Genomic DNA, 23,352 nt, shown 5'->3' on the forward strand with positions numbered 1-23,352 from the left:
CCATTTGTTGAACAGACTTTTTCCCAGTGTATATTCTTTCCTACTTTTTCAAACATTAATTGACCATACAGTTCTAAGTTTATGTTTGGGCTTTTCATGCTATTCCACTGATCTATGGGTCTATTTTTGTGTCAGTATCATGCTGTTTTGATTACTACAGCTTTATAATATTACTTGGAAGTCAAGAATGGTGATCCCTCCAATTTTGCTTTTCTTTTTCAAGACTGCTCTGGCTATCTGGAGTCTTTTAGTGATTCCATATGAATTTTAGGATTGCTTATTCTAGTGGTATTTTGATAGGGATTGCATTAAATGTGTAGATTGTTTTGGGTAGCATAGAGATTTTAACAATATTTGTTCTTTTAATCCATGAGCATGGGATGTTTCTACATTTCTTTGTGTCCTCTTCAATTTCTTTCATCAGTGTTTTATAGTTTTCAGAGTACAGGTCTTTCACCTTTTGGTTAGATTTGTTCCTAGGGATATTGTTTTTTGGTGTCATTGTAAATGGGATTGTTTAATATCATTTTCTTAAGATTTTTATTTATTTTAGAGAGAAAGAGAGTGAATGGGGGAAGGGTGGATCAGAGGGAAAAAGAGAATTTCAAGCAGACTCAATGCTGAGTGTGGAACTCCAGGCAGGGCTCAATCTCATGACCCTGAAATCATGACCTGAGCTGAAATCAAGAGTCAGACACTTAACTGAGAGCCACCCAAGTGCCCCTTAATTGCACTTTCTGATGCTTCATTATTGGTATATAAAAATGCAACAGGTATCTCTACACTGATTTTTATATCATACAATTTTACTGAAATCATTTATCAGTTCTAGCAGGTTTTGGGTGGAGTCTTTTGGGTTTTTTTACATATAGTTATCATGTCATCTGCAAATAGTGAAAGTTTTACTTCTTTCTTACTGATTTGAACAATTTTTATTTTTTGTTGTATGATCACTGCTGCTAGGCCTTCCTGTACTATGCTGAATAAAAACGGTGAGATCAGACATCTTATCTTTTTCCCGATCTTAGAGGAAAAGCTCTGTTTTCCCCCATTAACAATGATGTTAGGGTAGACCAGGTGGCTCAGCAGTTTAGCGCTGCCTTCAGCCTAGGGCATGATTCTGGAGACTGGGGATCGAGTCCCACGTCAGGTTCCCTGCATGGAGCCTGCTTCTCCCTCTGTCTGTGTTTCTGCCTCTCTCTGTGTCTTTCAATAAATAAATAAAATCTTTTTAAAAAATGATGTTAAGCTGTAGGTTTTTCATATATGGCCTTTATTATGCGGAGGTATATTCCCTCTAAACCTACTTTGTTAAGGGTTTTTATCATGAATGGATGTTGTACTTTGTCAGATGCTTTTTCCGGGTCTACTGAAATAATCATATGGTTCTTTTCCTTTCCCTTACTGATGTGATGTATCACACTGATTGATTTGTGAATACTGAATCACCATTTCAACCCAGGAATAAATCTCACTTAATTGTGGGAAATGATTTTTTTAAATGTATTACTGGATTCGGTTTGCTAGTATTTTGTTGAGGATTTTTATCATCTATATTGATCAGGAATACTGACCTGACTCTTTTTAATGGTGTCTTTATCTGCTTTTGGTAATGCTGGCCTCATAAAATGAATCTGGAAGTTTTCCTTCCTATTTTTTGGAATAGTTGGAGGAATAGGTATTAACTCTTAATTCTTTAAATGTTTGGTAAATTTTGCCTGTGAAGTCAACTGGTCCTGGACTTTTGTTTGTTGGGAGTTTTTTGATTACTAATTCAATATCTTTGCTGGTAATCAGTCTCCTCAAATTTTCCATTTCTACCTGTTTCAGTTTTGGTAGTTTATATGTTTCTAGGGATTTATTTCTTATAAGCTGTCTAATTTGATGGCATATAGTTTATCATAATATTCTCTTATTACTGTATTTCTATGGTGTTGATATTTCTCCTCTCTCACTTATGATTTTGAGTCCTTTCTCCTGTTTTTCTTGAAAAGTCTGGTTAGAGGTTTATCAATTTTATCGATTTTTTTTTCAAAGCACCAGCTCCTGATTTCATTGATCTATTATTTTCTTAGTTTTTATATAATTTATTTCTGCTCTAATCTTTATTTCCTTCCTTCTGCTACTTTTAGGTTCCATTTGTTCTTTTTCTAGCTCCTTTTGCTGTAAGAGTAGCTTGTAAATTTGAGATTTTTCTTGCTTCCTGAGTAGGTCTGTATTGTTATAAACTTCCTCTCCTTAGAATCACTTTTGGTGCATCCCAAAGGTTTGGATTGTTGTGTTTTCATTTTTATTTGTGTTCATGTACTTTTTAATTTTTGTTCTTTTATTTCCCAATTGATCCATTCATTGTTTAGTAGCATGTTATTTAGCCTCTATATATTTGTAATCTTTCCAGATTTTTTTCTTGTGGTTGACTTCTCGTTTCATTGTGTTGTGGTCAGAAAAAGATGCATGGTAGGACTTTGATCTTCTTGAATTTGTTGAGGCTTATTTTCTGACCTAGCATATGATCTCTTCTAGAGAATGCTCCACGTACACTTGAAAAGAATGTGTATTCTGCTATTTTAAGATGGAATGTTCTGAATATATCTGTTAAATCCATCTGGTCCAATGTGTTTGTGCTTCCTTGTTTCTGGCTGGTTGATCTGTCCATCAATGTAAGTGGCCTGTTAAAGCTCCCTACTATTACAGTATTACTATGTATTAGTCCTTTGTTTGTTATTAACTGTTTAATATATTTTGGTGCTCCCATATTGGGTACATAAATATTTACAATTGTTTATCTTCTTGTATTGTCCCTTTTATTATTATATAGTGTCCTTCTTTGTCTTTTGTTACAGTCTTTGTCTATTTTGTCCAATATACCTTGGATTTCTTTTGACATCAACTTGCATAATAAATGTTTCTCCAACCTCTCACTTTCAGTCTGCAGATGTCATTAGATCTAAAATTAGTTTCCTGTGAGCAGCATATAGGTGAGTCTTGTTTTTTAATTTTTCTGACTTCATATATCTTTTGGAGCATTTAATCCATTTATATATTCAAAGTCATTACTGATACTTATTTGCCATTTTATTCCTTGTTTTGTGGTTGTTCCTGACATTTTTTTCTGATCCTTTCTTCTTGTTCTTTCTTTCATGGTTTGTTAATTTTCTTTAGTTATTTGGATTCCTTTCCCTTTAATCTTTGCATATCTATTAGTTTTTGACTTGTGGTTACCATTAGGTTTATATATAAATCTTCTGCCTATAGCAGTCTATGTTAAGTTGACGGTTGTTTAAGTTTGAACTCATTCTTTACTCCTTTCCTCCCCACATTTTACGTATATGGTGTCATTTTTTTAACCCCCTTTTATTTTGTGGGTTATTTAACTGATTTTTTCCAATAATATTCATTTTTACTGGTTTTGTGTTTCCTACCTTCATACCATCACTTTTGGTCTTTCTTTCCACTCCAAGAGTCTTCTTTAATATTTCTCATGGGACTGGTTTTAATGGTCATGAACTCCTTTAGTTTTTGTTTGGGAAACTCTATCTTCCTTTCTATTCTGAATGATAGCCTCGCTGGGTAAGATATTCTTGGCTACTTTTCCCATTTCTCATTTGAATATATCATGCCACTCCCTTCCGGCTTATAAGGTTTCTGCCGAAAAATCTCCTGATAGCCTTATGGTGTTTCCTGAATATAACTATCTTGCTGCTTTTAAGATATGTATTTTTTAAAATCACTACTTTTTGCCATTTTAATTATAATGTGTCTTGGTATGGATCTGCTTCTGCTTTTGTTACTTGTATTGGGCATTCACTGTAACTCCTGGGTATGGATATCGGTTTCTCTCCCCAAATTGGGTAAATTTTCAGCTTCTATTTCCTTAAACAAATTCTCTGCCTCCTTTGCTCTCTCTACCTCTTCTGTGACACCTTTAATGAATGCAAGATTGATGGGGTCACTGAGTTCCCTAAATGTATTTCAGTTTGCATAATTCTTTTTTCTCTTTTTATTCAGATTGATTCTTTTCCATTACTTTGTCTTGTAGGTCAGTAATCCACTCCTCTGTTTTATCCATCCTACTGTTCATTCCATCCTACTGTTCATTCCATCCAGTGTGTTTCTCATTTCATTTATTGAACCCTTTATCTCTGCTATGTTATTCCTTATTTCTATGTTAAGTGCCTTATTCAAGTCTTCTACTCTTTTCTCAAGTTCTGTGAGCATCCTTATGATTATTGCTTTAAGTACTCCATCAAGTGTGTTACTTATACCTGCTTTGCTTAGATCTCTGGCCATGGCCTTGTCCTTTTCTTTTCTTTTTTTTTGATAATAAATTTCTCTGTCTTCTCATTTTGTCTAAGTCTCTGTGTCTCTGTGCCTGTTTCTCTATGTGAGGAAAGTCAGCTATGTCTTCTGTTCTTGAGGGTTAATGGCCTTATGAAGAAGAAGTCCTGTACTGCCCTCCCATACATCGCTCCCTGCTCCCCAGGGCCTGGTGCTTTGGGGAGTCTCTTGGTGTGTGCTGTGTCAGTTCTGCTGTTGCGTTCTAGCCACTCTATCTTTCATGCTAGTTATCTGTAAAGGCTCTCTGTGGGCTCCCTGGTATGACAGTGTTAGTCTGTCTCTCACCCTTCTCTGTGACTGGGGCTTTCTCCCCACCACAGTGGCCATGATCTCTTTCTCTCTCAAAACCCATCTCTGCACTTCCTATGTGGCCCACTCTCTACCTTTAGTTGTATAGTTTGTTCTGTAATTCTTCCGGTCAATTACTGGGGTATTTAGGATGATGTGATAGTTATCTAGTTGTATTCATGGGATGAGGTGAGCCTAGGGTTCTCTTTCTCTGCCATCATCCAACCTCTCCCTGTACTTCTGATATTTTTAATAGTTCACTCTGGTGATATTGTCAAAGATGGATTTGGTGCAGGTATGAAACGTAGACTAGTTAGGAAATAACTGAAATAGTCTGAACATGAAATAATGAAGGCCAAAACATTCCTAGGAATGTGTGGTAGGAATGGACAATGCATTTCACATCTTTTAGAAACTGAGTGTACAGAGGTACCATGAACTAAGACGGACAAGAAAAATAAATGAGCAAGTTTGAGGTTAGTTTTGGTTATGTTATACATGAGGGTATATAGGCAGTCAAAGGAGAGATGTTTATCAGGTACTTTGACCAAAGCCTGATGTTTGGGGAGTGGTCAGAGCTGGAAGTCAGCATATAACAATATTTAGAAATGTCAATGGATGAAATCACCAAAGAAGGCATGTATGGTACTAAAAACAGCGGACCCAGGACCACAAAAAAAATCACTTTTTAGAGGAAAGCAAAATAGGAACAGATCTCAAAGAAAGAGAAGAAAGAATCAGAGGTAGGAGAAGGAGAGAGAATGGTGTCATGGAAGCCTGGTTTATTATTCAGATTGAAAGGTTGATAAATCTTTGTCTTCCATAGTGGCAAGCTCATACATAATGCTGAAAACTAAAAATTCAAGACTGTATCTACAGAGCGTGTTATTTCGGGATAATGGAAGGAAACGCCAAGAAATCAGCTAAGAGTTAAAAGTGGTTACTCTGAGGGGAAAAATGGGAAGTGAAGGGTTTGAAACTATAGTTGGCACTTGAACAAAGCAGAGGTTAGTGGTGACAACCCCTCAACTCAGTTGAAAATCTGAATATAACTTTTGACTCCCCAGAAACCTAATTACTTTCACAGCCTACTGTTGAGAAGCCTTACTGGTAACAGAAACCATCAATTAATACATATTTTGTAATTTATAGATATTATAAACTGTATTCTTACAATAAAGTAAGCTGAAAATCATAAAATAAATCTATAATGCTGTATTTATTGGGAAAAAAATCTGCCGGTAAGTGGACCCATGAAGTTCAAACCCATGTTGTTCAACTGTATTAGTTTCTCTTAAAGAATCTTTTATACGAGGTACAAATAAATAAAACAAAAAACACGTAAGTACAAAGAAGAGACCATGATTGGTGATAAAAATGAATTGTATAAAAAAGTTTTAGGGTTTAATTAGCCACAAATCCAGTATGATCCAGGAGATAAAAGCCACCAAACAAGTCAACATAAACTGTAATTACCACAAGTATAATACTCCCATCCAAATAACAGATTGAATTTCTATGATCATATAAGAAATACACAATTCAATTATAGGTACCAAGTTTTATGAGGGTTCAAATCCTATCTTTCACAGTCATCCTTCTTATCCTAGAGCCCCTACCCTAATTCCAGCTCTTAATACATTTCACACTTAGATCAAACCAAGAGTATCCTAACTGGTCTTCTTGGTTCCACGCTACTCTACATCTTGTATCCAAATTAATTTTCTGAAAAATCCATTTTGTTCATATCACTCTCCTTCTCAAGGATCTTTAAGAGTTTCCTATTACTCAGGTCCTTTGCAGGACATTTAAGATCTTTTGCAAGGTGATCCCAAACTAACTCTTCAATCTAATGTCCTGCTGCTTTCTCAAATGAATTATCAACTCCAGGCGGTCTGAGGTACTCATTGTTCCCTGAACAAATCGTGCCTCTTACAACATCTCTGCCTCTGTGCCTTAGTTCCTTCTGCCCTTGCTCCCATTGCTCTTCAAGCCTGCTCTGCTTATATGGGCGTCATTTATATGTAAAACAAGTGCCACATTTTCTCTTGGGCTTTCCCTAGTCTCTTTTAGGGAAAGCTGCTTCACAAATACCATATACAGAATGACTTTGTACCATTAATTACCTTTTAAGAGTACAAGCGGCACCTGGCTGGCTCAGTCAGTTGAGTTTCCTACTCTTGATTTCAGCTCATGAAATTGGGGTCATGAGATTAGGCCCAGCACTGGGCTCTGTACTCAGCACGGTCTCTCTCCTTCTCCCTCTATCCCTCCCTCTGCTCATGCGCACGCATGCATACATGTACAAGTATGCTCTCTCTCAGATCAATAAGCAAAATCTTTTAAAAATAAAGTAAAAGTCACTTGCATAAAATGGCCAACAATGTGATAATCACTAAGCCTCAACTTACACTTTCAAGGACATCAAAACATCATCTACTCCTTCAAGTACAATGATTGTTTTTCCTCACTATGACCTTATTCTACACATGTCTCTACTACAGCACATATCATAATATAATGGATTTTATTAAACTGACTCCCCTACTTCCACCTCACCACCTGGGTGTTACACATGCAAGCAAAGATTTCTGGCAGAACAGAAACACAGTATTTCATGAATCAAATTACTCACCCCACTGGCAGTTCTGATGGGTTTTGCCTTTAACTTGGGGACTAAGACCTTTCGATACTGAGGTGGGACCGCAGCGATGATATCCACTAGGCGGGGCTGTGCTGAGAGGCCATATTTGGCAGCTGTCCTGGTTTTCACCCTGAAAATAAAGTACCTAGCATTATCAAGATCATAATATTTCAAGCATACTATCAAAAGAATGACTTATAAACATCATCAACTTCTGTCACTCCCCTATCCTTTCACCAGATGACAACAGTGGCTTTAACATTTGTGAGTATCAGAAAAATAGAAGAAACTCAGGAAAATGCAGCAGTGACTTCTTCTTACCCTGGAGTACAAGAAAAGAAAACAAGATGACTATAGGGAACGGTCCCAGGACAGTGACACAAGGTAGGTCTCATTCAAAATAGTACAGTAGCTTCAGAGGGTTCTACCCTTTTCTCAACCTCAACACTATACCATCTGGGATTAATTCTGTTGTGAGGGACTATTTACTATACTATAGGATGTTTAGCAGCTTCATTGGTACCCACCAGCACCCCACTTCCCATTGTTAACTAAAAATGTCTCTTAACATTGCGAAATGTCTCCTGGGTGGGTGGATAGCAGGTATCATGCCTAGTTGTGTGTCTTAGAGCAGGCAAACAAACAAAAAATAATTTAAAGGAAAGGTGTGCAGAACCAAATAGTAAATGAATTATAAATTTTTTAGAAGTGTTTTAAAACTTGTTTTAATATAAAATAGTAGCTACATAAAAAACAGAACATAAAACGTGTAAATGTACTTTAACATTTATGAAGGAAACACATGTACACTCCAAGGAATAGAATATGATCAGCACTTCAGAAGACCCATTTATCCCTTCCTGATTGTAATTCTATCTCTAATCCCCAGAAATAACCTTCAGCCCAATTAAATAGGTCCTTGCTTTTCTCTGTAACTTTATTGGTTTCTCATTTCTTGACTGCTTAGCAAATCCTAACAGTCACCTTAATTTCTCATTTTAATCCACCTAAAAATATTGTGAGATATTTGTATCATTTTCAAAAAATGTTAACCCAGTATCTGATTTGTAAAGAGACTACCCAAGTACTTATGCCAGAAGGTATAAGGCAGAGTTGTTTCATGTTCTATGTCTGCATGTTTTCAGATAGGCATTCACAAAAAAAAAATGTTAAATGATAAAAACACATGTGATAAAACACCCATATAATAATGAATGTGTCCAGAGTTCAAGAGAGGAACTCAGTGTGTGCTGGGGAAACAGTTACAGAAAAGAGTTGGCTTCAGGCAGACATGGAGATGCCACTGAAAGCAAACAGGCTGGCTTATGTGAAGATGCAAAAACAGGAATGCACATATTTAAAGATATAGGGGTAGACTTGACAGAAAGCAGGAGACTTCCAACGTAAAGGTACAGAAGTTTAAAAAGTTGCGAAAGCTGAAGCCAGACCCAGAGGCTTTACATAATGAGCTGAGGAGTCTGTATTCAATTTCTTAAGTGCTGAGGACATACTGAACTTTCCTGTACAGGGAAATAACATGATAAAAGATGAGACGAGGAACAATTAACCTGTAAGAGATAAAAAAAGAGGCTAAAGCACAAGCTACTGCAGTAGTCTAGAATCAAGTTTACAAAGGGATGGATTTGGGAGTTGGTTGTGGAAATGAAAGTGACAGTCATAATGAAAAGAGAGTAAGTAAAACTTAAATACTAATTGGACCTAACAAGAACAATTTGAAGAGGACAAAAGAGTTTCAAGCCTAGGTGAAGGTTAACACAATTAAGCAAAGAGGACATCTGCGTAGAGGCTGGTTTTAAGGAAGATGGAGCATAAACTTGAGATAAATTAAAGAGACTGACAAAAATATACAGGAAGTAGAAATGTTCACTATAAATAAAAGACTTGTATAATTAGGGGCATAGCCATCAATGACAGAAAATCATCAAAGGGTAGAAAAATCAGCAAAACATAACTCCACAGTCAAGATAGTTACTTATTTATTCCGTTAGCAAAACTTCATTAAGCACAATATTCCAAGGAAGTGATAAAACACTGCCGTATCTCTAGCAACAGGAAATAGTCTAAAAAAAGCCCACACTGGTGATTAGATCACTGATGACCTACCTGGGAGTGGGGAGAAAACTATTTCATTAGAACAGATCTACATAGTGACTATCAAATGAAAACAAAAGATGCGGAGATGAAATCCTAACTGAGGATTTAGCAAAGTCAAAGCTGAACATAACTGCGGAAAGGAAACAGATGAACAAGTCAAAGGCGCTGTAAAGTAGCAAAGGGTTGGATTAGATCAAGGACCCCAATGGTAGGGTTTTTCCTGAGAGAGCTACTGCTTCTTCTGAGACAATAGGGAGGAACAAAGATGTGAAGTGATGTAGCACAGGAGATAACATGGGCTCTGAGACAGATGATCTAATTCTAAATCCCAGTTCTGCCAACTACCAGTTCCTTACTCTTGGACAAATTACTTAATCTTTCTCTGTCTAAATTACCCACCTGTCAAATGAGGGTGATATAAGTACCTAACTCACACAGGTTTTGAAATGACCAACTGAGCTAAGACAATGCACTACTAACAGTGACTGGGACATAGTAAATGTCAAATTAATATTAGAAGCTCTTAGTACTATTAGGCCATGAGAGAATTTTGCCATAAATGAGTGACAGGGCAGAGCGGAAAGCTAAATTCTCAATTAAAATACAAAACGTGAGACAGAAAACATAGTATTTGATAATTTCATTAAAAAGATCTACCACCTAAGAACAGGATTGCCGCCTTTTTTTTTTATAGATCCACTTACTTATTCAGATCGATGTCCTTCCCCTGTTCGTGGGCTTCAATTAGTTGTTTAATAACATCTCCTATGGTCAGCATCATTAGCTCAGCAGGGCTGAGATCTCCTGGAAAGATCATATTTAACAATGTAAAAAGTCACATTACTCCATGAAGTTTTTTATTTTTTTCTTCCAAAATTATCCCAACCATCCCAGATGAATAGGTCAAGTTTGCAAGACACCAAACTCCTACTGTTTATAGTTTGATTATATTTTTGTATCTTTAATTAAAACAAACCTAGCCTCACCTATACATGAGAAGAACTCACTTTAGAAGCAACATGCTGTCAAGAATGATAGATACAGGAAAGAATACAGAAAGAATCTAATTGTACCAGAAAGCACCAAATTGGTTAAAATAGCTTCCCTTTATTTCCAGAATTATAATTACTCTCAGAATGCAGTGGATAGAGCAGAAATATTTGCTTGTCCCATAAAAATGCCATAAAGTGGTAAAGTTGAAACTCAAATCCAGGTATCCACAGAAGTAATACTACAAAGCAACACAATACTACTTTGTAATACAAGCAATGTTGGTTGTCTAAAGATCTTTTTTTTTTTTAAAGTTTTTTTTTTTTTTTTTTTTTTTATGATAGTCAGAGAGAGAGAGAGAGGCAGAGACACAGGCAGAGAGAGAAGCAGGCTCCATGCACCAGGAGCCCGACGTGGGACTTGATCCCGGGTCTCCAGGATCGCGCCCCGAGCCAAAGGCAAGCGCCAAACCGCTGCGCCACCCAGGGATCCCGGTTGTCTAAAGATCTTAATGCATCACAAAGATATAGACTGTCCACCATCACAACTTTCTGGCAACTGAGGCTGACTTGACAAGCAGAAGCTGACATGTTCTTACATGACCCCATCCCAATTACAGTAGATTGGTTCAAGGATGGGCACCTACCCAACTCAGGCCAATCTGAGCTCTTTCCTCAAGGGAAAAAATGCCAGTATCTCACCAGTGATAAAAGCCATGAGACTGTGGCTTGGGAATTGCCAGCAAGTATACTTCCAGCCTGTAGAGAAAGCTAGCATGCAAAGATGATGGAATCATCATAGAGAAGTCTAGGTGAGAAAGCCTGGCAGTTATGAGACCCTTTCATTTACTTTATCTCATTTGAAACCTCACAACACTATAAAGTAGTTATTGTTAGCCCCTTTTACAGATGTTAAAAATTAACGGGAGAAAAAGGTCTATTATAATCAAAGGCTAAAAGCTTTCCAAACCATGTAATTCAGTACTCTAGAGTTCCAAAAAGGCACTTGAAGGACCATGTAACAGAAGTACGGTTGGTGGTGGTGGTGCTAGAAGAAGGGAGAGAGGGAGGAGAGGAAGGAAAGGGAGGGTCTCTTTTTTCATTAAACCAAAGCAGCTTGGCTTTTGCATATTTAATATATTGAAACTCTATGTAATAATTTGGAGAGGAAAAGAGGATTCAGGTAATAAAAATAAAGATTTGAAAACCACTTGTATAGCTCTTGAGTAAATCAAAAACTAATTAGAGATGCAAATTAGTAAGAAAAGGCTTCATGAGGGAAATGGCATGGGGGTCTTTAAAGAAAGTGAACAGTGGACAAGCAAAACAGAGGGCAATCCAGAAGGAACAACGGTAGGTATAGGAATTACTTATCTTTCTGAAAGAGTGTTGCCTAACAAGAAAATATAGGCTATATAGGCTTTCTTTTCTGACAAGGTTCGATAAAGAACAGATTACAGGGTACACTAAGTACTAGGCAAAGGCATTTAAATGGAGTGGAGAACACTATATTCTCAATTTGGGAGTAAAAAGATGAAAATAGTGTTTAAAGAAAAGTACACAAAATAAAGAAAATGATACAAAAATGACTCAGAAGGTGAAAAGAATACAAATAATTTGACATTAAACAACTCTTGAAAGGCAGCAATGTAAAATAAATAAATAAATAAATAAATAAATACCCCATGAGATTTCAAGTGAAACATTTGGACAAAAGGCTCTCACCCCTAGTTCCCAACCCCTACTGGCTGTGTGACAATGAGAAGATCAATTACTTCTGTATTCCCATTTCCCATTTGCCTGCCAAATTGGGATGAAACATACACATTTGACAAGAGTACTGTAAGAATCAACAGAAATAACATACAGGAAAGCCAAAGTGCTTTCAAATATTAGTTATTGATGAAGGTGGATCAGGAGGATAGTGGCCAAAATGATAGGTAATAAATTATCTGAAGAGGCAGGGCTGTTGACAGGTGAAGGGAAGAGCATAAAGCTATCTGGCCTGACAGTCCGAGGAAGAGCAAGGCAGAGGGAGGAGATGACTACCTGGGGGGCATGCGGTTTGATGCCACAACACAACTGCAGGTAACTTGTACGTCAGGAGCCGTGGTTCCAAGAAATAGCACTTGATGCCCAGAGGTATAGTGATGAAAGGCAGACTTTTTTTTTAATTGTATTTTTTTGGGTACACACAGACAGCCTGACCATATTTCCCCTTCCTATGGACAATTTTGGGCTGACAAAGTTACTTACAGCTCTTTGAACCTCAGCTTCTTCATCTGTAAAGTGAAAATGATACTGGCTTCAAAATTATTAGCAAGGGGATCCCTGGGGGGGCTCAGTGGTTTAGTGCCTGCCTTGGGCCCTGGGCGTGATCCTGGAGTCCCAGGATCGAGTCCCACACAGGCTCCCTGCATGGAGCCTACTTCTCCCTCTGCCTTTGTCTCTGCTTCTCTCTCTGTGTGTGTCTCATGAATAAATAAAATCTTAAAAAAAAAATTATTAGCAAAGGATCAACAAATAGTAGCTATGCTTATCATGGCCATCAATCATTATTAGACCGACGGCTCACATCGAATATACAGAGATAAGTTCAGAACTTGCGAGAAGATAACTTTTTTTTTTTTTGGCGAGAAGATAAGTTGAAACCTGACTCCATCCTGCTGAAAACGGGAAGATGGAATCGCTCCATCCTAAGTCAGGAGGTAATACAAACGAGAAAAACCACACAACTGTCCCACAGAGAACCAAGGACTCAAGAGTTTTTTCCTTTTTGAACCCAGATCTTTAAAAAAAAAAACCAAAACTCAAACAAACAAACAAACAAAACAAGTGAAATTACCCTAAAACAAAATTTAGCACATTAAGAGACCCGACAGCACGTTAAATCAACTGACCACGTTAACTCCTTGGACGGTATACCTCGGAATAAAGCTTTTCCTGCCACCTATGCCAAAGACACCACGTGACTGCCAAAAAAGAAAGAGAGTAAGGACAGGTTTACAAGGCCCAACAGGGGCCACCTGGGTGGCTCAGCAGTGGAGCATCTGCCTCCGGCTCAGGGCGTGATCCCAGGTTCCCGGGATCGAATCCCACATCAGGCTCCCTGCACGGAGCCTGCTTCTCCCCCTGCCTGTGTCTCTGCCTCTCTCTCTGTGTCTCTCGTGAATAAATAAATAAATCTTAAAAAAAAAAAAAAAAGTGCAACAGGTCAAACCAGAAGGGCTGGAGCCGACACACACACCGATGGCAGGTGGCAAGGCGACTGGCTCAGGCGGAGGATTTCCGCGGGAAAAGCTGCGTCAGGCACCTGCCCGCCCAGGTGTCTGCCCCTTCCCTACCTCTCCGCGCGCTCCCTCCTCCTCTCCCCTCCCTTCCGTACCTTTCCGCTTCTGCCTCATTTCTCCGCGGGCCGTCGTAGGAACCACCACACCACACGCGACGTAGCTACCAACCCTGACCTCGGGGGAAAGGTGACAGCCACAAAGCAACCCCGGCCTGTCGTAAAATGACGGTCAAGGTGTCGTAAAGCTGTTCCCCCAAAACGGCGGGCGCGGAGGCCCGCCCCGCCCCCCGCCCGGTGGCCGCTGGCGGAGCTGCAGGAGGCGGGGAAAGCGTGCAGCCCGGGAGGTTCCCGCCTGGGGTTTAAGGGCTGCAGGATGAGACCCTCTGAACCCACGCAAAGGACAACTTGGGCGTCGGGAAGCTCGACCCGGATGGTAGATGCGTATGACAATGCTTGTGAATAGAGGTTAGTCCGGAAAGCCTAAGTGAAAAGTGTGGATGTGGATGGTCTCTAAATAAGGAGCCCAGGGTGTGCTGAGTCCAAGGAGGCTGGGCCGAAAACCCAGAGGAAGATGGCCTGAGGACGAGCCCTCTAGTCTGTTGGAAACTAAATTCAGAGCCTGGAAGAGACCGTGCAGGAATCGAGTAACAGCCTGAGTTGCAGGCTTTGTTGGACTCCAGTTCATCACCCTGGTCTCAGATAAATGGCACGAATATCGTGGACGCTATGGAGAGCCCTCCAGAAAAACTAGCACACACGTGAAATCTTGCAGAGTTTGGAGGCAGGACTTGGGAGAAACGTTTTTCCTGAAATCCATCCATGATCTTTGCTCCCGGGCCAGAAATTTAAAACTCTCGTTAACATAAAGACAGGAACACAGCATGGAGCCTGCTTCTCCCTCTGCTTATGTCTCTGCCTCTCTCTCTCTCTCTCTCTCTCTCTCTCTCTGTCTGTCATGAATAAATGAATAAACTAATCATTAAAAAAAAAAAAAAAGACAGGAATAGGTGCCATATCCAGTCATTTTCTTCCCGCTAGAATCAAGGCTTTGACTTCAAGTCTTTGACCCCACCATGACACCAAAACTATCCTGGTCAAATTTTGCAACTTTACATCAGACCAAATCCAGGCGTATTTGTCAGTCCTTACTGTCATCCTGGTACCAATGGACATGTTAGCTTCCTTGAAAGTCTTTCATGATAGGGCCCCCGCCCCCCCCCCCCCCATTCTTGGGTTTTCTTCTATTTTTTCTCTACCTCACCTCCAAATACTGGTGTACCGTAGGGGTTCGTTTCTCAGCCTCGTCTCTCCCTGAGTGATCCCCAGAGTACCAAAGCTTTAAACACCACCTATCTGGTCCCATTTTTTTGTAGTCCAGCCCCAACTTCTTCCCCATTTGACATCTGATTAGATCTGGGTGTCTAGATCTGGGCATCTCAAACAACGTGTCCAGATCAGAATTCTATTTTTACTCCACATCTGCTCTTTTCCCACTCTTCCTTATCCGAAGTCTCTGTCATGCGCCTTACCACTCTTTTGCCTCACACAAGAGAATAAGTGAATAATAGTACAGTGGTAACTTAAAAAGAGGTTAAGGTGGACCTTATTCAGAAAGTGATTTTTAAAAAGATTCTATTTATCCATTCATAAGAGACACACAGAGAGAGGCAGAGACACAGGCAGAGGGAGAAGCAGACTCCCTGCAGGGAGCCGGATGCAGGACTTGATCCCAGGACCCCAGGATCACAACCTGAGCCAAAGGCAGACTCTCAACCACTGTATCCACCCAGGTGCCCCAAGAATGTGATATTTGAGCTAATATTTTATATACAGATATCAGGGGGAAGAGCAGTTCAGGTAAAGGGAACCAGTAGTGTAAAGGTCCTTGGGCAAGAGGATACCTGGTAAGTAAGAAAGTAAGAAAGCTGCTGTCAATGGAGCACTGAGTGAGCAACATGTAATAGAGATCAGAGAAATGACGGGGTGGAGTGAAGGACAGAACAGTTTATATAAGACCTTGCAGGCCAGGGCTGGCTGGCTCAGCAGTTCGAGTCCTGCATTGGGCTCACTGCATGGAGCCTGCTTCTCCCTCAGCTTCTCTCTCTGTGTCTCTCGTGAATAAATAAAATATTTTTAAAAAGAAATTAAAAAAAGACGTAGGCCATTGTAAAACCTTTGGCTTTTATTCTTGTTGACATGGGGAGCTATTGGAAAGTTTTTAGCAGAGCTATGATCTGATTTATAATTTAAAATTATCTCTATTTGCTGTGTTAGGAATAGACTTGGAAGTGGCGATGGGAGGAAGCAGAGAGATCAGTTAGGTTATTATCATATCTATGCTGAAATTCCCAAACTTGGCTACACATTAGAATCACCTAGAGAGTAGTGAAAAATCCCAGAGCGCAGATCACATCCCATACCAATTAAATAAAAATATCAAGGGGTGGGAGCCAGTCATGTTTTAAAGATCTTTGGGGATTCCACTGCACAGCAGAGTTTGAGAACTCCTGAACGAGCCCAGAAATGATTATAACTTGAATCAAGATAATAAGCTGTGGAGGTGATGAGAAGTGCTCAGATTCTGAAAATACATTGAAGATTTCAACAAGCTTTCTCGACAGACCAGATGTGGGATATGAGTAAAAGAAAGTCATCAACATCAAAGGTGACACTGAAGCTTTTGGACATAGGGACTGGAACCATGTAGTTGCCATTAGCTGAGATGGAGAAGCTTGTAGGCAGAGTGGGGTTTTGCAGAGGGAGGTGGGGGAGGAGGTCAATCCAGACATGCCACGTTTGGGATGCCTAGTGAGCAGTAAGCCATGAAAAAGGTTCAGGCTAGAGATACCAAATGAGAGTTACAGGTGCATAGGTGAAATTTAAAGCTATGAAACAGGATAAGTGTGGAAAAAGAAAGAAGAGACTAAAAGACCAAGCTTTGGGTGTGTTCTATTTTTAGCAGGTTGAGGAGAAGAGGAATAACCAGCAAAGGAAGCTGAGGAGGTGCCCCCCAAGAGGTGCGAAGAAAACTAAGAGAGTTGTGGTTACCTGGGAAAGAAGCAAAAGTACGTTAAGGAGGAGGGAGTGATCCACTGGATCAAATACTGCTGTTGAAGGGTCAAGGCAGATGAGGGTTGAAAAGTGAGAATGGTAAAAATTAACAAGACAGGAAACAACAAATGTTGGAGAGGATATGGAGGAAGGGGAAGCCTCTTGCACTGTTGGTGGGAATGTGAACTGGTGCAGCCACTCTGGAAAACTGTGTGGAGGTTCCTCAAAGAGTTAAAAATATACCTGCCCTATGACCCAGCAATTGCACTGTTGGGGATTTACGCCAACGATTCAGATGCAGTGAAACACCGGGACACCTGCACCCCGATGTTTATAGCAGCAATGTCCACAATAGCCAAACTGTGGAAGGAGCCTCGGTGTCCATCGAAAGATGAATGGATAAAGAAGATGTGGTTTATGTATACAATGGAATATTACTCAGCCATTAGAAATGACAAATACCCACCATTTGCTTCAACATGGATGGAACTGGAGGGTATTATACTGAGTGAAGTAAGTCAATCGGAGAAGGACAAACATTATATGGTCTCATTCATGCGAGGAATATAAAAAGTAGTGAAAGGGAATAAAGGGTAAAGGAGAGAAAATAAGTGGGAAATATCAGTGAGGGTGACGGAACATGAGAGACTCCTAACTCTGGGAAACAAACAAGGGGTGGTGGAAGGGGAGTGGGCAGGGGGATGGGGTGACTGGGTGACGGGCACTGCGGGGGGCACTTGGCAGGATGAGCACTGGGTGTTATACTATATGTTGGCAAATCGAACTCCAATATACAAAAAGAAAAAAAAGAAAATTGACTAAGATCATTGGGGACTTTGACAACAACAGTTTTATGAAACTGTAGATGTGAAGGCTTGACTAGAGAAGGTTTATGATAGATTGACAGGAGAGGAATTTGAGACAGTGAGTTTAGACAACTCTTGAGATTTTACCCTCAAGAGGTACAGAGAAATGGGGTGGTAGCTGGCAGGGAAAATGATGTCAAAGAAAGTGGTTATTAAAATAATAAAGGGGCACCTAGGTGGCTCAGTCAGTTAAGCATCTAACTTCAGCTCAGGTCATGATCTCAGGATCCTGGAATCTAGCCCCATGTCCGGCTCCCTGCTCAGCAGAGAGTCTGTTGGTCCTTCTCCCTTTCCCCCTCCCCCTACTCATTCTCTCTCTCAAATAAATAAAATCTCTCACAAATAAGTAAATAAAATCTTTAAAATGAGACAGTAATAAATAACAGCCAGTTTTTATGTCAATGGGAATAATCCAATGGAGAGTGAAAATTTGATGACTTATAAGAAGATAATCTTCCTAGTCCTGCAGTTGGAGAGAGGGGATGAAATAAGGTGCACAGGGGAAGGGATTTGCTTTTGATGGGTATATGGATAGTTCCTCTATCAACAGGCTGGAAAGCAGAGTACACAAGTGCAGAGTACACAAGTGTGATGGTGGGGCTCTGTGGAAGTTTTCTTTCAATTGCTTCAGTGTTTCCAGTGAATTCAATGAAAATGCAGCCTGGTAGGGGCACGTGGGTGGCTCAGTTGGTTAAGCATCTGCCTTCAGCTACGGTCATGATCCCAGGGTCCTGGGATCCAGCCTCACATAAGGCTCCCTGCTCATGAGAAGTCTGCTTCTCCTTCTCTCCCTCTGCCTCTCCTCCTACTGTGTTCCCCTTCTCTAAAATGAATAAATTTTTTAAAATCTTAAAAAAAAAAAAGAAGACAATGCAACCTGGTAGATTTCCCAAACTTTTAACAGACCCAGCATTCAGTATCCAATAATAGGTATGAAGGACCACCATAAAGAACCCAAGCAGCTTTAAAAGTGATCAAAATTAATTTTAGTTATTAGGTACTTTAGTAGTACCTCTGATTTAAAATACAGTTAACTATTAAAGCAAAGAAACAGCCAGTAGGGGGAGAGCTAAGCATGTGTCACATGAACACAATAAGGTGATTTTGCCCAGAAACATGAGATCCAAGACTAATGATGGTATTCAAGTTGATTTTCTTTGCTTTGAACTTTATACTGGTGTTTCTATAGTTTTCTTATGGAGGAGGCATACCATCTTGCTAAAAGTTCAAAGCAATTTTTAAGATTACAGTTTAAATATTTATCTCTAATTCTTTTTAACCTCTTTGCTTTCTGAATCCCCACTTTGGATTAAAACATACCCACAGTTTCTGAGAGCTATCCTAGTAATGATGGAGTCTGCCTTTGAAGGTCAAACACAACCTGAAGCTAAAGGTTAAAAAAAATTGCTTTTTCCCTGTACTTGATGTGATTGTTTGGATTGCCAAACAGCAAAATAGAATAGGTTCTACTTTCTTCTCCATCGGACAGCATTTAAAAAATATTTGTGTTTCTGGGTTTTTTAAAAGATTTATTTGTTTGTTTTTACAGAGACAGAAAGAGAGAGAGAGTGTATAGGGGGAACGGCAGAGGGAGAGGAAAGGAGAGAATCTTAGCAGACTCCTGCTGAGCAAGGAGCCTGATGCAGGGCTCGATCTCATGACTCTGAGATCATGACCTAAGCCGAAATCAAAGTCGGATGCCTAACCAACTGAGCCATCCAGTTACCCCTGTTTTTCTTTTCTTTTCTTTTTTTAAATATGGATGTAAAATTTAAGTTCCAGAAAAAGTTCTTTAAAACGGTATGATTCTACAAACAATCCAATGTGATTTGGTTTTTGTGAACTTTCTACAAACAATCCAATGTGATTTGGTTTTTGTGAGCTTCAAGATTTTGCTACCAAGTGTCAGTTTATCTTTACCATCTCATGTCATCTATCTCATGAAGTGGTCTTGTATTGGGGGGTAGAGAAACCTGTGCGTTATCTCTCTTGGAACTAGGGCATTTTCCCTATCTGCTCAACAAGTTAGATCCATCAAAATAAATTTCCCCTTCAAAGAAAGGATGCTGCAGGGTGGATGCTGCAATTTATTTGGAAAGAAAAATAAAATAATAATACCTACCTGCTTATAAGAATAAGGCAGAGAAGGATGTGAGATCCCCAATTCACATGCAATTTAAGTCTAAATGAGAGGGGGAAATAGCATGAATCAATTTCTGAAGGAACAAAACATCATAAATAGCCCTCGGATGGCAAGTGAGTTTCACTTCTGCTTGTGTGAATGTGGTTTGTGATTGGGGCCACACAGGGCTATATACCCCAGCTGGTTCCACGTATCTATACCAAGGCAAAGAAACTGCAACCATCTTCTCTGTGGACTCTAGAGCCGAAGCAGAAAAAGTGACATCTGGTAAGTTGTATAGTTGTATCTCTTATGTAATTTATGCTGTAATATCTGGTTGATTTTAAGAAATAGATTTCAGATTTACAGAAACATTGAGAAGATAGTACTGAGTCCCCATAGAAGCCTCACTCAAGTTCCTCTCTAATCTTACATCAGAATGGTATATTTGTCCTGATTAATGAACCAATATTCATAGCAATAACTAAGGGCTATACATTATTCAGATTTTCTTAGTTCCCTTTTTTTTTTTTTTTAAGATTTTCTTACTTCTTTCCTACTGTCCTTTTTGGGTTCTAGGATCCCATCTAGGACACCATATTACATTTAATCGTCATGTCTCCTTAGGCTCCTCTTGGCTGTAACAGTTTCTCAGACTTTCTTTGCTCTTGATGATCTTGAGAGTTTTGAGGTTAAGATACTCTGTAGGATTCACCCCTATTGAAATTTTTCTGTTTTTCTCATGATTAGATAGGAATGATGAGTTTAGGGGGAGGAAATCACAGAGTTAAAGTGCCACTCTCATCACCTCACATCAAGGGGATACACAGACCATTTGATCTATGACTGTTGATGCTGACCTTCATCACATGGCTGAGACATGTTTGTCACACTTCACTACTGTAAAGTTACTTTTCTCCCCTCCTTTCCATACTGTACCCTTTGGAAGGGAATCACTCTGTAAAGCCCACACTTAAGGAGTGGGGGATTATGCTCCCTTTCCTTGATGGTAGAGTATCTACATAAATTACTTGGAATTTTTCTATATGGAAGACTTGTTTCTCCTCCATCTCTTAATCGTCTTAAAGTAAGCTTTTTTTTTCCTTAAGGAAAGTGAGTTACACTTCCGGGTTGGTTTAAGTGAATTTTGAGGCTATGCAAAGACCAATGAACTAGAATCTGGACAATCAGGTTTTAGCTTGAATTTTACATAAGTGTATGATTAGGCAAGTTACTAATCATTCTTCCCTTCCAAAAGAAAAAAAAACCAACAACAAACCAGTAGTTTCAGTCATCATTAAGGGTAGTATTAAGGTCATTTTTATTAATTAGTTAATTAATTTTATTAATTTCTTTGAGAGAGAGAGTTGCATGAGCGAGGGGGAGAGGCAGAGGGAGAAGCAGACTCCCTGCGGAGCAGGGAGCCTGACATGGGGGCTCAATCCCAGGACCCTGAGATCATGACCTGAGCCAAAGGCAGACACTTAACTGACTGAGCCACCCAGGCACCCCTATTAATGTCACCTTATTCCTCACTAGCTTTGGCAAGCTTGGGGGAGCAGTATGAGAGGATTAAAATTCATCCTGTTAGAATCTGATAAAGTACATTATGAAAATATCTGCTTACTTGCTTACTTATTCATCCAGGGTGGGAGAGGAAGGAAGGAGAAAATCATGTTATTCCAATAACTCCTTTACTATATCTACTTCTGGGGGGTGCATTTCTCATGTTGCACATATTAGCTCATGTATTAATGCTGAAAATATAAATCTTATCCTTTGGGGATTCGAAGGTCCTCGTTTCACTTTTGGTTCTGAGCTAATGTATTTAAATTGGTTTTTTGGCACATACCTAGTTTGGAAGAGTAGTGCAATGTCCAACAAAGTGGTTAGGACATGTTGCCAATACTAAAGGTACTTAAAAAGAAAGGACATAAATCCTAAATGTCATCAGCATTCCATAAATGTATTAAGAATCCCCTTCTCCTTATTTCATACTCCAGCTCACCTCCCTATGGGAGGAGGATAAAACTTCACCAAGGACTCTTAAAGGACAATGGGATAGAACTCTCAAGGTGACTGATCAATGTGTACAAGAGTAGAGTCACTTTATCAGTGAAGGTGGCATATGTACCCTCAAAACTAAATATACTTGGCCCAGGTGAATACTAGTATTAATTTCTAATTTAACCATCCTTGCCAAATATTCTAAAAATAAATAACATTTGTACAGATGCTTAAATGCCTACAGACCAACTGTATAATGCAATATCACATTTAATCATCGCAATGAACTCCTGATATAGATCTCTTTATATTTTCAGTTACTTTTATTTTTTTAAAGATTTTATTTATTTGAGAGAGAGTGTGTATGTGTGTTCACAGAGAGAGAAGGAAAAGCAGACTCCCCACAGAGCCTGATGTGAGCTCGATCATGACTTGAGCCAAAGGCAGATGCTTAACTGACTAAACCACCAAGGTGCCCCACACTCTCATTTTATATGTGGATGAACTGAGGCTTACTGAGGTTAGGTGATTTGTTCAGTGTTACATTGTAGTCCTGGAACATGATCCACAAATCCAGACATTCTGACTCCAAATCCTGAGTAATTTCCACTGCATCATTCACATTTTGGAATGTAAGCCCTGTGTGTGTAGATGCCTCCCCCATTTTGTTCCCTGATGCATCCCTGAGACCTAGGAACATTGCCTGGCACATAATAGACACTTGACAAATATTTGTGGGTTTTTTTTTTTTATAAATAATTTATTTATTTATTCATGAGAGACACAGAGAGAGAGAGGCAGAGACACAGGCAGAGAGAGAAGCAGGCTCCATGCAGGAAGCCCGATGCGGGACTAGATCATGAGACTCCAGGATCACACCCTGGGCTGAAGGCAAACACTCAACTGCTTAACCACCCAGGGATTCCCCCTCAACAAATATTTGAATAAATGAATGAATGAATGTAATTCCTGCCATTATTAATCTTGCCATCTAAGATACATTTGATCTTATGCACTGCAGTTCTTCAACAAATACTTACCTGAGGCTTTCTAGGGACCAAGTTCTTCCCATATTCAATAAAAGTAGGGAATAAACCAGTTAAAGATCAAAATATCCCATAAAGGAAGTTTGCTAGGCTGGGCATTTTTATTTTTTTATTTTTTTCTTATTAGTGCTTCCTTTGGTGGGGGAGGGTTGGTAGGAGACAGAAATGCAAGGAAAACAAGGAATCATGTTATCAAAGGTTAATGGTGCAAAGCAAGGTAGGGTGAGATGAGATTCTGGCTAACGAGAAGAGCTAGGGGAAGAGAACAGGATGTTTGCGATTCTTAAGCACATTCAATTCTACATCCGACACAGAAGGAATGCAGTGAAAGTGTATTACTCAATCTCTCCCCCAACCCCATATCTCTCTCTCTCTCTCTCTTTCTCTCTCTCTCTCTCTCTCTCACACACACACACACACACACAGGCTTGTTTTACTTCTGAGGACACTAAAGAATGAATGTTCAGTCAGTTGCCTCAGTTTGAGTCCTAAGTATAGTTTTATAGAGTAGCTACTTTTCAGTTCTGTTTTTTTAAAAATATTTTATTTATTCATGAAAGACACACAAGGAGAAGCAGAGACATAGGCAGAGGGAGA

General features: G+C 39.5%; 2 protein-coding genes across 5 annotated transcripts in view; one reads left to right on the forward strand and one right to left on the reverse strand.

Moving 5' to 3' along the window:
* The window catches only part of ELP3 (elongator acetyltransferase complex subunit 3), a 91,962-nt gene extending 78,058 nt beyond the window's left edge, over nucleotides 1–13,904 (reverse strand). Inside the window, exons 1-3 of the mRNA XM_077868727.1 lie at nucleotides 13,760–13,904; nucleotides 10,090–10,189; nucleotides 7,262–7,400 (exon numbers count right to left, since the gene is read on the reverse strand). Coding sequence (XP_077724853.1) covers nucleotides 7,262–7,400; nucleotides 10,090–10,189; nucleotides 13,760–13,778 — 258 coding nt within the window. The 5' untranslated portion in view covers nucleotides 13,779–13,904. The remainder of the gene's footprint in view (nucleotides 1–7,261; nucleotides 7,401–10,089; nucleotides 10,190–13,759) is intronic.
* NUGGC (nuclear GTPase, germinal center associated) overlaps nucleotides 13,890–23,352 on the forward strand; it is a 54,190-nt gene continuing 44,727 nt past the window's right edge. For 2 of the 4 annotated variants that reach the window (XM_077868721.1, XM_077868725.1), the window contains exons 1-2: nucleotides 13,890–14,128; nucleotides 16,623–19,990. Coding sequence is in view for 1 of the 4 variants with exons in the window: in XM_077868724.1 (XP_077724850.1) it covers nucleotides 14,101–14,128 (28 nt within the window). In the remaining 3 variants the exon portion in view is untranslated. The remainder of the gene's footprint in view (nucleotides 14,129–16,622; nucleotides 19,991–23,352) is intronic. The other 2 variants (XM_077868722.1, XM_077868724.1) reach the window with 1 other exon arrangement.

Source organism: Canis aureus, chromosome 24 (genome assembly GCF_053574225.1).
Source record: "Canis aureus isolate CA01 chromosome 24, VMU_Caureus_v.1.0, whole genome shotgun sequence".
NCBI lineage: Eukaryota > Metazoa > Chordata > Mammalia > Carnivora > Canidae > Canis > Canis aureus.